Genomic DNA, 16,660 nt, shown 5'->3' with positions numbered 1-16,660 from the left:
TACAGGCCACCAAGAAGAAATCCACTGTATTCTTCTCCATGATGTGCGATACTATCTTTCTTGCATAGCCTTTTAACATTCAATTCTTGACCTTCAAGTGTATGCATATTAAGTCACTAGATTTCACACTGTAGCCTATCTCTCTCCTTTCTTACAACAGTCTTAATCTCTTTACAACTTTATTAATACTGGTTCATTTGCTTTTAATAGTGGGATTGTGGGTGGGAGTTATTTTTGTGGATGTGGGTTTGCTTCCTGAGCTTTGTGGATTTGTTCTGATAGCACCTGCACAACAGCATACAAGATATGGTGGGCAGAGTGACCCTCAGTAAACCAGCTGCATGGATGTACCCACTAAAGAACAACATAACAAAACTAAAACCCAGTTACATCCAGAGAGTCACATAAACTGTATAAAGAGCATCCCAAGATAATCAAGTTCAGGAAATCAAGGAGACTGCATGACTGATCCTCACAGGTCTCCTACCATACAACTTCACATCGCAAACTAAGGGAGTCAGAACAGATCAATTTAAGAAGCAGAGGCTAACAAGAAGAGTCTTAAAAACAACAGGAAGATGAAGAAACAAACCCCAAACAAAAGGAAAGGAGGAAGACTCAGAAAAAGATGCTAAATAAAATACAGGCAAGTCAATTAGCAGATATTGAGTTCAAAGCAATGGTTATAAGGAAGCTCAATGAGCTCACAGAGAATTCCCCCAAACTATAGGGAAACTATGGGGAACTTACTGGAAAGTATATCAGCGTGAAAAAGAAAATAGAAACTATCAACAAGAGACAAGAGGAAATGAAGAATACAATTTCTAAATTGAAGAACACAGGAAAAAGAATAAAAAACAGGTTAGATGACGCAGAGGACAGAATCAGCAAGCTGTAGGACAAGGTAGACAAAAATTCCCAGAAAGACCAAGAAAAGGAAAAAAGACTCCAAAAGAAATAACAGGTGGTAAGTGAACTTCAGGACAAGATGGAACATATTAATATCCTTATAACAGGGATACCAGACGGAGAAGAAGTGCAAAAAAGAAAAACTGTTTGAAAAAGTAATGGTGGAAAACTTCCTTAATTTGATGAAAAAGTCACACAAATGCAGGAAGCACAGAGGGTCTCAATCAAGAGGAACCCAAAGAGGCCCATTCCAACATACATCATAATTAAAATGGCAAAATTCTAAGACGGAGAGAATCTTTTTTTTTTAAAGATTTTATTTGTTTATTTTTAGAGGGGAAGGGAGGGAGATAGACAGAGAGAGAGAGAAACATCAATGTGCGGTTGCTATGGCCTGCAACCCAGGCATGTACCCTGGCTGGGAATCGAACCTGGGACACTTTGGTTCTCAGTCCACGCTCAATCCACTGAGCTATGCCAGCCAGGGCGACAAAGAGAGAATCTTAAAGGCAGCAAGGGAGAAATAGGAAGTAACATACAAGGGAGCCCTGGTAAGAGTAGCAGCTGACTTCTCAATGGAAATGCTGCAAGCCAGAAGGGAATGGCAAGAAATATTCCAAGTAATGAAAAACGAAGGCCTGCAACCAAGACTACTCTATCCAGCAAGGCTCTCAATTAAAATGAAGGCCAAATAAGGAGTTTTCCAGACAAAAGAAGCCTCAAAGAATACACCTCCTTCAACCAGCTCTGCAAGAGATGCTAAAGGGACTGTTTTAGGAAAGGAAAAAGAATGAGAGAGAGAGGAACACAGGCATGAAAAATGGCAATGAATAAGTACCTATCAATAATAACCTTAAATGTAAATGGATTAAATGCTCCAATTAAAAGACATACTATAGCTCAATTGAAAAGAAATCATGACCCACACATATGCTGCCTACAAGAGCTCCACATCAGAACAAAAGACCTACACACACTGAAAGTGAAGGGCTGGAAACAAATCTTCCAAGCAAATGGATAGAAAAAAAAAGCTGGGGTAGCAATACTCATATCAGACAAAATACACTTCCAAAAGAGGTCCATAAAAAGAGACCCAGAAGGACACTTCATAATACTCAAGGAAGGGAAGAATCCATCAAGAAGACATAAACATTATAAATATATATGCACCCAACATAGGAGCACCCAAATATATAAGGAAAATATTGGAGTATTTCAAGAAAGAATTGACAGCAACACAATTACAGTAGGGGATTTTAGCACCCCACTGTCAAAAATGGATAGATCTTCCAAACAAAATATCAACAAAGATATTGTGACATTGAACAATATCCTTGATCAAATGGACTTAGCTGATATATATATATAGAGAGAGCTTTTCATCCCAAAGAAACAAAATGCACATTCTTTTCTAATACACATGGAACATTTTCAAAGATAGGCCACATGATAGCACACAAAACAAACAAATTGAAGACAATTGAAATCATATCATTTTCTCCAACCACAAGAGACTGAAACTAGAAACCAAATTCAGGGAAAAATCTCAAACCACTCAAACTCATGGAGATTGCATAGCACGCTATTAAACAATGAATGGGTCAAGAATGAGATCAAGGAAGAAATCAAAACATTTCTAGAAAGAAGTGAAAATGAACTCACAACTATCCAAAACTTATGGGACATAGCGAACAGATTCCTGAGAGGGAAGTTCACAGTGATACAACCTACCTTAAAAAGATAGAACATTTCAAATAAACAACCTAACCCTACACCTACAAGAACTGGAGGAACAACAATAAGACAGCCAAGAGCAAATAGAAGGAAGGAAATGACCAAGATCAGAGCAGAATTCAACGACATAGAGACTAAAAGCACAATTCTAAGGATCAATAAATCTAGGAGCTGGTTCTTTGAAAAGATAAATAAAATCAACAAGCCTTTAAGCAGACCCATCAAAAACAAAAGAGGACCCAAATAAACAATCAGAATGAGAGGAGAGATTACAACTGATATCACAGAAATACGAAGGACTGTAAGAAATTACTATGAAGAACTACATGCCAATGAATTTGAAAACCTAGATGAAATGGACAAATTTCTGGAAAAATATAATCTTCCAAAACTGCATGAAGAAGCAGCAGAAAGGCTGAACAGACCAATAACAGCTGATGAAATTGAAGTAGTGATCAAAAAATTCCGGCACACAAAAAAACTGGACTGGATGGTTTCACAGGAAAACTGGGTTTGATCTCCAAAATATGTAAAGAACTCACACAACTCTACTCTAGGAAAACAAACAACCCAATTAAAAAGTTGGGGTAAAAAGTTGGGCTCATTTTTTAATGGGCTAAGGACTTGAACAGACACTTCTTCAAGGAGGACATACAGATGGCAAATAGACACATGAAAAACACTCAATGTCACTAACCATCAGAGAGAGGCAGTGAAACATCCCCTGTTAGAATGGCTATCATCAATAAATCAACAAACAAGTACTGGTGAGGATGTGGAGAAAAGGGAACCTTACGGCAATGCTGTGGGAATGCAGACTGGTGCAGCCACTCTGGAAAGCTGTATGGAGTTTCCTTAATAAAATTAAAATCGAACTGCTGTTTCACCCAGTGACCTCACTTCTGGGAATATATCCTAAGAATCCCTAAACACCAATCTGAATATATGCACCCTGATGTTCATAGCAGCATTATTTACAACAGCCAAGATGGAAATAGCCTGGGTGTCCATTAGTAGATAAATAGATAAAAAAGCTAAGGTACATTTACATAATGGAATACTACTCTTACCCTTTGGAACGGCATGGATGGACCTGGACAGCATTATGCTAAATGAATCAGTCAGAGAAAGACAAGTACCACATGATTTCACTCATATATGGAATCTAATGAACACAATAAACTAACAAAACAGAAAAACTGAGAGAACAGACTGACAGCTGTCAAAGGACAGGGGGGTTGTGGGGCTGGGTGAAAAAGTGAAGGGATTATGCTATTAAAAAAGTTATATTCACAGACAACAGTATGGTGATTATCAGAGGGAAAAGGGGTATGGGGAGATAGAGGATGGTAAAGGGTGAATAAATGGTGATGGAAGGAGACTTGAGTTGGAATGGTGAACACACAATACAATATACAGATGATATATTATAGGACTGTACACCTCAAACCTATATAATTTTATTAACAAATGTCAACCCAATAAATTAAAAAAAAAATTGGCAGAGGACATGAATAGACACTTTTCCAAAGGGGACATACAGATAGCCAACAAACACTTGAAAAGATGCTCAATATCACTAATCATTAGGAAAATTCAAATTAAAACCACAATGAAATATCACCTCACACCTGTCAAAATGGATATCATCAATATAAAAACAGAGAAGTGCTGGTGAGAATGTGAAGAAAAGGAATCCTCGTGCACTGTTGGTGGGAATGCAGGTTGGTGCAGCCAATATTGAAAACAGTATGGAAGTTTCTTCAAAAAATTAAACATAGAACTACTTTATGACCCAATGGTTCTATGTGTAGGTATTGAAAGAAATTCAAAACATTCATTAGAAAAGGGTACATATATGCACTCCTATGTTCATTGCAGTGTTACTTACAATAGCCAAGATATGGAAGCCATGCAAGTGCTTGTCAATAGAAGACTGGATAAAAATGCTGGGTACATATATGAAATGAAATATTACTTACCCATAAACAGAACTAAATCTTACTATTTGCAACAACTAGATGTTATGCTAAATAAGTAAAATAAGCCAGAGAAAGAAAAATACCATGATTTCCCTTACATGTGGAATCTAAAAACTTAAACAAGTAAGACAAATAAACTCATAGGTATAGAAAACAAACTGATGTTCACCAGAGGGGAACAGCGTTGGAGGGCTAGGTAAAAAAAGTGATAGGATTAAGAAGTACAAATTGCCAGTTACAGAATAGTATAAGCACAGCATAGGGAATGTATGTAGTCAATAATATTGTTATAACTATGTATAGTGCCAGATGGGTACAAAGACTTATCAGGGTGATCACTTCATAAGTTATATAAATGTCTAATCATTGTGTTATATACCTGAAACTGATATAATATTGTATGTTGACTATAACTAAAATATTAATTTATAAAAAATACATTTTAAAAAAACAAAATTACATGTAAAGCTAGAAAGGATAAATTAAGAATATATCAACAAAGGGTTAATAGTGAATATTAGGGGATAGGATTTCAGGTTCCTTTTATTTTCCTTTCAATTTTATAACAGTAAACTTTTAGTATGAATAGGAAAGACAGAGGGAGAGGTGAGACTCTATTATGCAAAATGGTTAGAAATTTTCTCAAAATTGTAAAATATTAAATAGGCACAAATAGAAAAGCCAAGAGGTTATTTGTGGGCCCTGTTCATATGAAGTGCAAGAGTGTGATGACTCAGGGTCACAGTATCTCACTGAGTCCTAAGTGGCTGGACATACTTGGGAACTGAGCTGAGGGAAGGGGCATGGGGCTTGGATGGGTCAGAGCAGCCTGGCTATTTACTGTTGCCCTGACCAGCTGCATGACCATGACCTACAGGAGGATGAGGCGTTCCCCTTTCTTGGGGCCTGTGTTTTGCCAGGCCCTGGCAGGGCTCTATCAGTGTCATCCCATTTTGATCTTCTCAGCCCCACTAAGATGACTTTCCTATAGGGAGAGTCCCCCAGTGCCCCAAAGGCATTCATTATGTTAGAAACTTCAAAGGTACTTGTAGGCATCCCTCCTCATACTGGGCTTTCTAAGTACTCACTAATTTTCTCTTCCTCTCCTGGAGAAGCCCCATGAGACAGGAGCCATCCTATATCACATCCTATTGCTTCTCTCCAGAAATTACTTGCTGACAAAGCATGAGGGGCCATCGGGAGCCTCCTACTTTATAAGTAAAAGTATGAGGAGGCTGGGGAGGAGGATGGGCATGGAGCTCAGTACAGTGAAACTGGGACACACAGCAGGGACATGCAGCCTATTTCCCGAGGTGGGCTGAGATTGGGCGGCTCTTGGCTTCCCTTGCCCCTCAGTCAATCATTCGAGAGAACATCCTGGCAGGTGGCTTTTTGTCTCTGGCCTTTCACCCACTGGGCCAGAGACCCTGGTCTGGGATTGCTCAGTAGCCAAAGGGGAGAAGAAGCTGCACTCCCACAGCTGTGATAAGGCCAGAGGAAAGCCTATCTGCAGGTCTTGCCCCTGGCACTGGTGCAGCTGTACTATTCCTTTTATTATTTCTCCTCCCAACATCTCATATTCTTTCTTATAATATTCTTATTCTCTTTCCACCTATGTAAATCTTTGTTCATCTGTTGTTGTTCCTAGTGATTCACTATGTTTTAAAATTTGATTTCAAACCTTACATTATACTCTTCCCTCTTCTTACTCCATTTTGCCATTGCTGTTCCCTTTTTTACTTACATTTTAAATTTTATTTTCTCCCTTTCTTTGCCTTGCTTCTATTCCCCATTCTTATTTTTCTCCTTCTTCCCTCTTAAAATCAAATTCTCTCCTTTAGTCATTGTCTTTTTCCTATTGTAATTCCTTTCTACCTTTATTAATCTTTGTTCATTTGCTGTTCATATTGCTGATATAGTATGTGGTAGGGTATTTTTGCTAGTGTAGGTTTGGTTTTCTGAGTAGTTTTGCTTTTTTCTGCAAGTACCTATACAACAGCATATAAGACATTGTGGACATTGTGACTCCTACTCAGCAAGCTGTATGAGAGTACCCATCAATGTATGAACATTCAGTAATCAAAGCCCATATACAAGAAGAATGACAACATAAACTGAATAAAGCATCCTGAACAGATCAAAGAGACTGAAGCACTAAGTCAACAGAACTCCTACCACAGAAGGCTACCATAGGAAGACAGAAGATCAAAGCAGAGCAATCTGACAAAGAAATGAAAAGAGTCACCTAAAATGGGGAGACAAAGAAACAACCTCTAATCGAAAGGAAAGGAGAAATATCCAGAAAAAGAGCTAAATGAAATTGAAGCAAGCAATCTATCGGATGTAAAGTTCAAAAAATGGTTATAAGGATGCTCAAGGAACTCAGTGAGAACTATAAGGAACTTAATGGGAGCTAAAAGCAACTTAGTGGGAACTACAGCAGCATAAAACTGGACATACAAACTATGAATAAGAACCAGAAGGAAATGAATAATACAAATATGAAAGGAAGAATACACTAGAAAGAATTAAAAGCATGCCAGATGAAGCAGAGAGCTAGAAGACAAGGTAGAAAAAAACATCCAGTCAGAGCAATAAATAAAAAGACTCAAAAAGAACCGGGATAGTTTAAGGGAACTTCAGGACATGAAATGTAACAACAGTCACATCATGGGAATACCAGAAGGAGAAGAAAAGGAGGAAAGGATAGAAAAACTGTTCAAAAAAAAAAAAAATGACAGAAAAATTCCCTAACTTGGTGAGGGAAAAGTCACACAAGTTCAGGAAGTATAGAGGGTCCCAATCAAAATGAACCCAAAGGTGCCCACTCCAAGACACATCATAATTAAAATGCCAAAATTTAAAGACAGCGAGGGAGAAACAGCTAGTAACATACAAGGGAGCTCTGATAAGGTTATCAGCTGATTTCTCAACAGAAACACTATAAACCAGAAGGGATTGGCACGAAATATTCCATGTAATGAAAAGCAAGTATGTGCAACCAAGATTTCTCTATACAGTGAGGCTCTCATTTAAAATGGAAAGTGAAATAAAAAAGATTCCCAGACAAAAGAAGGCTAAAAGAGTACATTTCCACCAAGCCAGCACTGCAAGAAATGCTAAAGGGGCTACTTTAAGAAGAAGAAATAGAGAGACAAAGGAAAACAGGCCCCAAAGGAAACAATGGCACTGAACAAGTACCTACAATAATAACCTTAAATGTAAATGAATTAAATGCTACAATCAAAGGGCATAGGGTAGCTGAGTGGATAAGAAAACATGACCCATACATATGCTGTCTACAGAAGTCCTACCTCAGAACAGAAGATCTACACAGGCTGAAAGTGAAGGAGTGGAAATAAATATTCCAAGCAAATGGACATGAAAAAAAAGCTGGAGTAGCAATACTTGCATCAGATATAATAGGCTTTAAAATAAAAGCCATAACAAGAGTCAAACAATGTCACTATATAATACTTAAGGGAGGAGTCCAACATAAGGATATAACCCTTGTAAACATATATGCACCCAACATAGGAGCACCTACATACATAAAGAAAATCTTGGAGGACTTTAAGAAGGAGATTGGCAGCAATACAGTCATTGTAGGGGATTTTAACACCCCACTGTCAACAACGGGATAGATCTTCCAAAAAATCAACATGCATAGTATGGCACTGGAAAACACTCAAGATCAAATGAACTTCACATTTATAGAACACTCCAAATAAGGAAAGTACACATTATTTTCAAACACACATGGATTATTTTTGAAGATAAACCATATGGTAGGACATAAAACAAGCCTTAACAAATACAAGAAAATTGAAATCACATCAAGCATCTTGGATCACAATGGCTAGAAACTAGAAACCAACCCCAAGAAAAACCTCAAAAACAGTCAAATACATGGAGCCTGAATAACATGCTATTAAATAATGAATGGGTTAACACTGAGATCAAGGAAGAAATAAAAAAGTGTACAAATGAATATGAACACAAAACAACCCAAAACCTATGGGACACAGCAAAGACAGTCCTGAGAAGGAAGTTTACAGCAGCACAGGCCTACCTAAAGAAGATAGAAAAATCTCAAAAAACCTAACCCTACATAAAAAAGAAAACAGGAACAACAACAAACAAAGCCCAGAGCAAGTAGAAGGAAATAATCAAGATCAGAGCAGAATTAGGTGACATAGAGAATTTAAAAAAAAAACAAAAAAACCCAAATCTATAAATCCAGGAGCTCGTTCTTTGACAAGATAAACAAAATAGACAAACTTTTAACCAGACTCATCAAAAAAAAAGAAAAAAAAAAGGGGGAAGACCCAAATAAATACAATCAGAAATGAAAGAGGGGAAATAACAATAGATACCACAGAAATACAAAGGATTATAAGAAAGTATTGTGAGCTACATGCCAAGAAACTGGACAACCTAAACAAAACGGACATATTTCTGAAAATATGCAATTTCCCAAAACTGATTCAAGAAGCAGCAGAAAGTCTGAATGGACTGATAACAATTAGGGAAACTGAAGCGGTACTCAGAAAAACCCCGGCACACAAAAGCCCTGGACCAGATGGCTTCACAAGTGAATTTTACCAAACATTTAAAGAAGAACTAACTCCTATCCTTCTCAAAGTATGACAAATAATTTAAGAAGAGGGAAGACTCCAAACTCTTATTTAGGAGATCAGTATCACCTTAATTCTAAAACAAGGTAAACACACAACAAAGAAAGAAAATTACAGGCCAATATCTCTAATGAACACAGATGCTAAAATTCTCAACAAAATATTGGCAATCTGGATCCAGCAATACATTAAACAGATCATATACTATGCTTAAGTGGGTTTTATCCCAAGGATGCAAGGATGGTATAACATTCACAAATCAATAAATGTAATACATCGCATGAACAAAATGAAAGACAAAATCACATGATCATATCAATGGATGCTGAAAAAGTATTTGACAAAATCCAGCAGCCATTTATGATAAAAACACTCAGCAAAGTAGGAAGAGAGGGAAGCACACCACAACATCATAAAGGCCATATAAGAGAAACCTACTGCCAACATCGTACTCCATGGGCAAAACTAAAAGTGTTTCCCTTAATATCAGGAACAAGACAAGGGTGCTTGCTTTGACCACTTCTATCCAACATAGTGCTGGAAGTTCTAGCCACGGTGATTATACAAAAAAGAAATCAAAGGCATCCAAATAGGAAAGGAGGAAGTAAAACTGTTATTATCGCAGACAACATGATAGTGTAAACAGGAAACCCTATAGTGTTCACCAAAAAACTACTTGACCTAATAAGTGAATTTGGCAAAATAGCAGGATACAAATTCAATAGTCAGAAATTGATGGCATCTTGTATACCAACAAGATGAATTATCAGAAAGAGAAACTATGAAAAAAAATCCCATTTACTAAAGTAACAAGAAAAATAAAGTACCTAGACATAAATTTAACCAATGAAATGAAAGATCCGTACTTGGAAAACTACAGAACACTGAAGAAAGAAATTGAGGAAGATACAAATAAATGGAAGCATATACTATGTTCATGGATTGGAAGAATTAACATCATTAAAATGTCCACACTACCCAAAGCAATATACAGGTTCAACACAATGCCTTTTAAAATATCAATGTTATATTTCACAGATCAGAATATTCCAAAAATTTATAGAGAACCAGAAAAGACCCCAAATGGCCTCAGGAATCCAGAGAAAGAATAAAATAGGAAGGTCACAATACTTGATATTAAACTACACTACAAGACCGGTGTAATCCAGACAGTCTGATACTGGTATAAGAACACACACATAGATCAATGGAACTGAGTAGAGAGCCCAGAAATAAACCCATGTTTTTATGTTCAATTAATATTTGACAAAGGGGGCATGAGCATACAATGGAGTAAAAACAGTCTCTTTACTAAATAGTGTTGGGAGAACTGGACTGGCACATGCAAAAACATGAAACTAGACCACTAACTTACACCATACACCAGAATAAACCCAAAATGGATAAAGGACTTAAATGTAAGTTGTGATACCATAAAATTCCTAGCAGAAAACATAGGCAGTAAAATTTCAGAAATCCCATGTGGCAATATTTTCACTGCCATATCTCCTAGGAAAGGAAAATAAAGGAAAAAAAAAATAAATGGGAATACATCAAATTAAAAACTTTTCACACAGCTAAAGAAACCATCATTAAAATGAAAAGGGAACCAACTGTATGGGAGAACATATTTGCCAACAACACATTGGATAATGGTTTAATTTCCAGAATGTATAAAGAATATGACTCAATGCCAGAAAAACAAACAACCCAAATTAAAAAATGAGCAAAGGCCTTGAACAGACACTTCTCCAAGGAGGACGTACAGATGGCCCACAGACATAAAAAGATGCTCAACATCACTAGCAATCAGAGAGATGCAAATTAAAACCATAATGAGCTATCACCTCACACCTATCAGAATGGCTGTCATTAATAAATCAACAAACAGTAAGTGCTGATAAGGATGTGGAGAAAATGGAAACCTACTGCACTGTTGGTGGGAATGCAGACTGCTGCAGCCACTGTACAAAAAATTAAAAATGGAACTGCCTTATGAAAGTTCCCTGGAATATACCCTATGAATCCTGAAACACCAATTTAAAAGAATGCATGCACTCCTATGTTCATAGCAGCACTATTTACAATAGCAAAGTGTTGGCCCTGGCTGGCATAGCTCAGTGGATTGAGTGTAGGTTGTAAACCAAATGGTTGCAGTGTTTGATTCCCAGTCAGGGCATGTGCCTGGGTTGTGGACCAGGTCCCCAGTGGGAGCCACCTGAGAGGAAGCTACACATTGATGTTTCTCTTCCTCTCTTCCACTCTCTAGGAATAAATAAATAAAGTTAAAAACAACAACAACAACATGTTGGAAACAGCCCAAGTGCCCATCAGTAGATGAGTGAATTACAAAACTGTGGTTCATCTACACAATGGAATACTATGCAGCAGAAAGAAAGAAGTCCTACCTGTTCGGACAGCATGGATGGAACTGGTGACTGTTATGCTAAGTGAAATAAACCAGTCAGCCAAAGAGAAATACCGTATAATCTCACTTATAACTGGAATGAACAAAATAAACTTACAAGAAAAACAGAACCAGAGACATGGGAACATAGAGCAGACTGATAGCTGTAGGAGGGAAAGAGTGGGGAGGGGTTGGGGAATGGTGGAAGGAAGGGGAAGGTCAAAGTACCTATATGAATGACCTATGAACATGGACAATGGAGAAAGGATTGACTCTGGGTAAGAGGGTTGGGCTGGGTGGAAGGGGGCAAAAGGGAAAAAAATTTGGACAACTGTAATATAATAAAGAATAAAAAATTTTTCTAAATGTATAAGTATGAGGTAGATCCCTGCTGAATATCTCACAACATAACCCGGTTTGGTTTTGACCTGTATGAGGTTAAGTAAGGTTAGTGACTACCCTAGGTCACCTCATTAGTAATGACCTACAGCCAAGTCTATGTAGTTAACACACTGTCCTACCAGGTCTTGGGGTCCAGGGTTGTGAAAGTACCCCAATTCTAGAAAGTCCAGCTTCCATACAGAAAGCACTTACTGGGGGATCTGGGCTGGACAGAAATAGAAGCTAGCCCACAACAGAACCACTTCTCTAAATACTCCTGAATTGAAGCCAGGAGGTGATAACATGTGGGCCTGGTTGAGCATGTGTTCCCTGCCCTGGCTTCAGGTCTTGGGAACATGCACCCTTCTCCCCAGTGCAGTGGTTACAGGAAGGAGAGCCTCAGCCTGAGGTTCTTAAATAACCCGATGGTCCCTCAGCCAACAACATGGCAGTGAAGGACTCTCCCACCATGAAGTGGAGTAGGCCACAGAATTCTCTGCCATGGGAGATGCACCACAGAATCTGGACTGGTAGCTTTTGGAGTCCTGGGCCCTTCTGAGACCAGGATCTTGTGGCTTCATAGGAGGGGAACAGCAAGACACATGTGAGGGGCATGAGGACCTGGGCCATACCTGGTCTATGTGTGCCTCATCCATGTTGCCTTTCTTTTCCAACACCACCTCTAAGTCTGTGTCAGGCTCCTACACAGGAGAGCAAAGGGAGCAAAAGTCAAGCATAGGCCCTCTGCCCAAGCAGCCCTGTAGGGTAAGATCATGACAAAGTCCCGAAAAGACCCAAGAACCTAGCAGCACCCCAAACTCTGTCACCTATAGAATATTTGACGTCCTTTCTCTTCCATGATTCTCCTTAAAACTGTGGCACTCACCTATTTGACAGATGAAGAAACTAAGGTTCAGAGAGGTGAAATGACTATCATTAGGTCACCCCTACAGCTCAGAGGTAGGGCTGACACTAACTCAAGTCTCCTGATTCAGGCTAAGGGCATAACCTTTCCCACCACTAGTCATCTGACCTCCCAGGGTGATGCCAAACCAGCAAAGAGGAAAACATATGGTTCCACTGATAGTAGAGGTGAGGGCTGGGGACAAGACGGCAAGGACCAAGAATGTAGAGGTGGGCCCAGGCCTCTGATGGGTGTGGGGAACAGGACTGCCAGCAAACCCAAACCTACCCAGTTTTATTCTCCACACTGCTCAACTGCATTCCCTAGTCACTGCTTTCTCTCCTGCCTGGAAAACTGTGGGTCTCTAACTCCTGCTTCCTCACCCTCCCATTCCACAAGGAGCTCAGGTGAGCTTCAAAAATTTAATCAGAATACACTATACACCTTAAATGTATACAATTTAATGTTAATTATATCTAAAAAAAACCAAAAAACCCAAAACCCTCAATCAGACCATCACCTCACTTTCTAAAACACTCCTAGGGCTCTCATCTTGCTTACAAAAAATCCAGACTTCTGTGGTCTCTATGGTTCTCTGTCACTGTCACCCAGTTCTCCCCTCCCCAGCCTCTTTGCTCTTCCCAGGGACTCTGTACCTGCTGCTCTATTTGCACAAATGACCAAGGCCCCTAACATATCTCAGCTGTCATGGGACATCCTCTCTGCGCCTGCCCTGACCGTGCATGTTTACATGGGCCACACTCTCACTGGCTTCAGGCATTGAGGGACTCTCTGATGGTAAAGCCTTAGGGTGGCCACTTTCCCTTCAGTAATGACAACTGCCACATTTCACTTATCCCCAGAGGCTCTGTTCTCTAACATAATCTGGGAAGACCTTGAAGACATGTATACATTTCAGGGGCTGCTCTGGTAGGTTGAGTCCCTGTCACAGATGTTAAGCAGAGGGGAACTGACTCTCTTACACTGGGTTCTTGGCAGAAGGGATTCTAGATTCTGATGGGAGTTGGGCTCTAAAACCTCTGGTGTTCCTCCTAAACCCCAAAAAGTTTCTGAATAAAGGAGGAAATTGGTGAAATCCAGTCTAATGGTGGACCAGGGTAGAGCTGGGAGAAATCCTGGATGCATAACTACATCTTGTGAGAGTCCCTATAATCCCCAACTGCATCTGGTAGAGGTGAGCACAGGCCACATAGACACCTTGGTGATCCAAGTCCAGATTTGCTCTTCAGTCAGTATTAACTGAGCCCTTTCCTCCTGTGCCAGACCCACCCCTCAATAAGTTACACATGTGTCAATAAATCCCGTTTCTGGCTTAAGTTGGTTTAAAGAGTTCTTTCAGCTGAAAAGTTGAGTTGCCCATGAGTGCACATGTACACATTCATACGTTCCCAACTTCCACCCTTATTCTCCCAAAGCAGAGTTAACTTCTGAAGGACAACCTACTTCCTCCCAAGTTTCTCCTGATACTTTGTTCTCTTTCTTCTTCTTTGTTCTTTTTCTCTTCAGAGCTGGCTCCTCAATGCCTAGCTGTCCTGCCTTTTTATTGGACTTTCTTTTCTTCTTCACAGGGGACTTGAGGCCATCTCCTATTGGGATGTATTCTGAAGCCTCAACTTTGACTGGCTTCTTTTTACTTCCTTTCCTAGGGCTGCTCTCCATAGACCTAGAGGGCTTGGGGTGGCCAAGGTGGGTGTCTCCCTCCTGGTGGATTTTCTTCTTCTTCATCTTCATGTTGTGTTCCCTGGGGCTCCCCTGCTTCCTTTTCTGCCCCAAAGCTGCCTCTTCCTGGTCATCCTTTCCCAATGAGCAAGCATGCAGATTCCTGGCCTTGCTGAACCAAGTGTCCCCAACTGAGAAGGCTGCGGTTTCCTGGGCTTTTTCTTCCTTCTTGTGTATTTTGAGCTTCTTGCCAACTCTGGTCACTTCCTCTCTCTGTCTGGGGTCCAGGAAGGTCTTCATCCTCAAATCAGGGGATGTGGCCAGAGGCCAAAAGGACTTCCTCTTCTTTTTCTTTTCCCCACTTAGGAGCTCAGATGGACCAAAAGCCTGTGCCCTGGGGCTGGAAGACTTCTCTGTCCACCTGGCACGTAACATGGTCTCAAGTTCTAGGTGCTCCTCACAGCAGGTGCTATGGCCCTTCTTTTTCTTCTTTATTTTCTTCACTAGAGGCATCTCAGATACCTGCCCTTGGATCACACTCTTCATGGGTGATATGGCTCTTGTGGGAAAGACTTCAGTAAAATAACTGTTTCTGTTTACAACTGAGTACTGAGTCTCTGGTTCTCTGATTACTACCTTCTTCTTCTTCTTGTTTTTCTCTGGAAGCCTAAGGTTCAGGTCTCCTTTGTGGGTCTTGGTGATCATACCTAAAAAATAAAATAAAATAAATAAAGGGTACAAGTCATTCCTACACCAAACCATGTTGTGTACAATTCAACTAGGTATTGCCAAGAGTCATGTTTCTTTGAGTGGATGGTCTGGGAAAACAAGCATGATTCCACAGGAGCAAAGGGAAATATGATCAAAGACACAGAATGAAGCTAACATTCAGACAGCCCCAGGTTGAAATCCAAACTGCTACCTTACCTTAAATCACTCGCCTATTCTCCTTGAGCCTTAATTTCCCCATCTGGAAAATGTGGGAAAACACCACTTCTCAAAGGGCTGTTGGAAAGAATAAATTGAGATAATCCATGGAAAGTGCTTGCTACATTGTTGACTCCTTTTCCTAACCCTCTTACTCATTCTATAGAAATTTATCAACTGCCTACCCTATGAGTACAACTGCAATCAAACCAGACAGACCAGGCACTGCCCTCCAGGGACTCACATTATACTGGATGCAGAGTACAGGATTCCTAATGTCAGTCCTTCTTGCTGATTCCCACCAATGCAGTGACTGTGGCACAATTAACCCATAAGTCTGTTCATCTAAACAGTTCTGCTTTGTCTAGAAATTAATTCCCCCAACCTGCACTCGAGTGACTTATTCTCCTAATTACTTCCCCATGTGGCTAATAATAAGACCAGTAGAGAAGTATGGTGAAAGGAGCCCCAGCTAGAGCACATAACACCTGGGTTCAAGTGGTGACTCTCTGACATTCTTGCCTCATAGCTGCTGGCTTCTCCAGGCCTTACTTTCCCCATCCACAAAAGAAGAGTTGAACTAAATCAGAGGTAGGTGTGGAGGAGCAAGGAGGAGGACATCCAGCCTGCCTTTTTAAATTTTCAAATAAACTGCTAACATTTAATGATTGAAGACAACACATAGCAACCTAGAGTGCCCAGCCTTTTACTTACTTATTTTGCGGGGGGGGGGGGGGGGAAATGTCAGAGATGCACCTGTAAGAAGAGGCTGGAGCCCTCAATACACTTCAGTTTCCAGCTGGACTATTTCTCTCACCCTAGTTACCATCCCAGTTTCTGTTGCTCCCTGGATGACATGGAGACACTCAGGGAAACCAGAAACAAACATCCTCTAACGAAGGTTTACACAGTGGGAGGGAAAGATCAGGAGCTTCTCCATCTTGGAGTTCTCTTCAGCATCAGACCTGCTTCACTCTTAGCAGCTTCAAAGAACCAGGCCAGGCCTGAGGTAGAGCTCAAGTTCATTCATAATTGCTCCTGGAGAGTCAAAGGACCACCCACTCATTCACTCATGCCTTGTTTTCTGCTGTAGAGGCAG

General features: G+C 40.0%; 1 protein-coding gene across 16 annotated transcripts in view; it reads right to left on the bottom strand.

Annotated features, from left to right (window-relative positions):
• The window catches only part of KNOP1 (lysine rich nucleolar protein 1), a 37,256-nt gene that overhangs the window by 19,002 nt on the left and 1,594 nt on the right, over nt 1-16,660 (bottom strand). For 14 of the 16 annotated variants that reach the window (XR_006786912.1, XR_006786914.1, XR_006786913.1 and 11 more), the window contains exons 2-3: nt 14,419-15,341; nt 12,683-12,751 (exon numbers count right to left, since the gene is read on the bottom strand). Coding sequence is in view for 13 of the 16 variants with exons in the window: in XM_045848862.1 (XP_045704818.1) it covers nt 12,683-12,751; nt 14,419-15,339 (990 nt within the window). In the remaining 3 variants the exon portion in view is untranslated. Of the gene's footprint in view, nt 1-12,682; nt 12,752-14,418; nt 15,342-15,561; nt 15,640-16,660 lie in introns of all 16 variants that reach the window. The other 2 variants (XM_045848857.1, XM_045848858.1) reach the window with 1 other exon arrangement.

Source organism: Phyllostomus hastatus, unplaced genomic scaffold, assembly GCF_019186645.2.
Source record: "Phyllostomus hastatus isolate PE091 unplaced genomic scaffold, TTU_PhHast_1.1 phas_contig_64, whole genome shotgun sequence".
Classification (NCBI taxonomy): domain Eukaryota; kingdom Metazoa; phylum Chordata; class Mammalia; order Chiroptera; family Phyllostomidae; genus Phyllostomus; species Phyllostomus hastatus.
The sequence above is the reverse complement of the archived record's forward strand: the minus strand, read 5'-3'. Positions and strand labels throughout refer to the sequence as shown.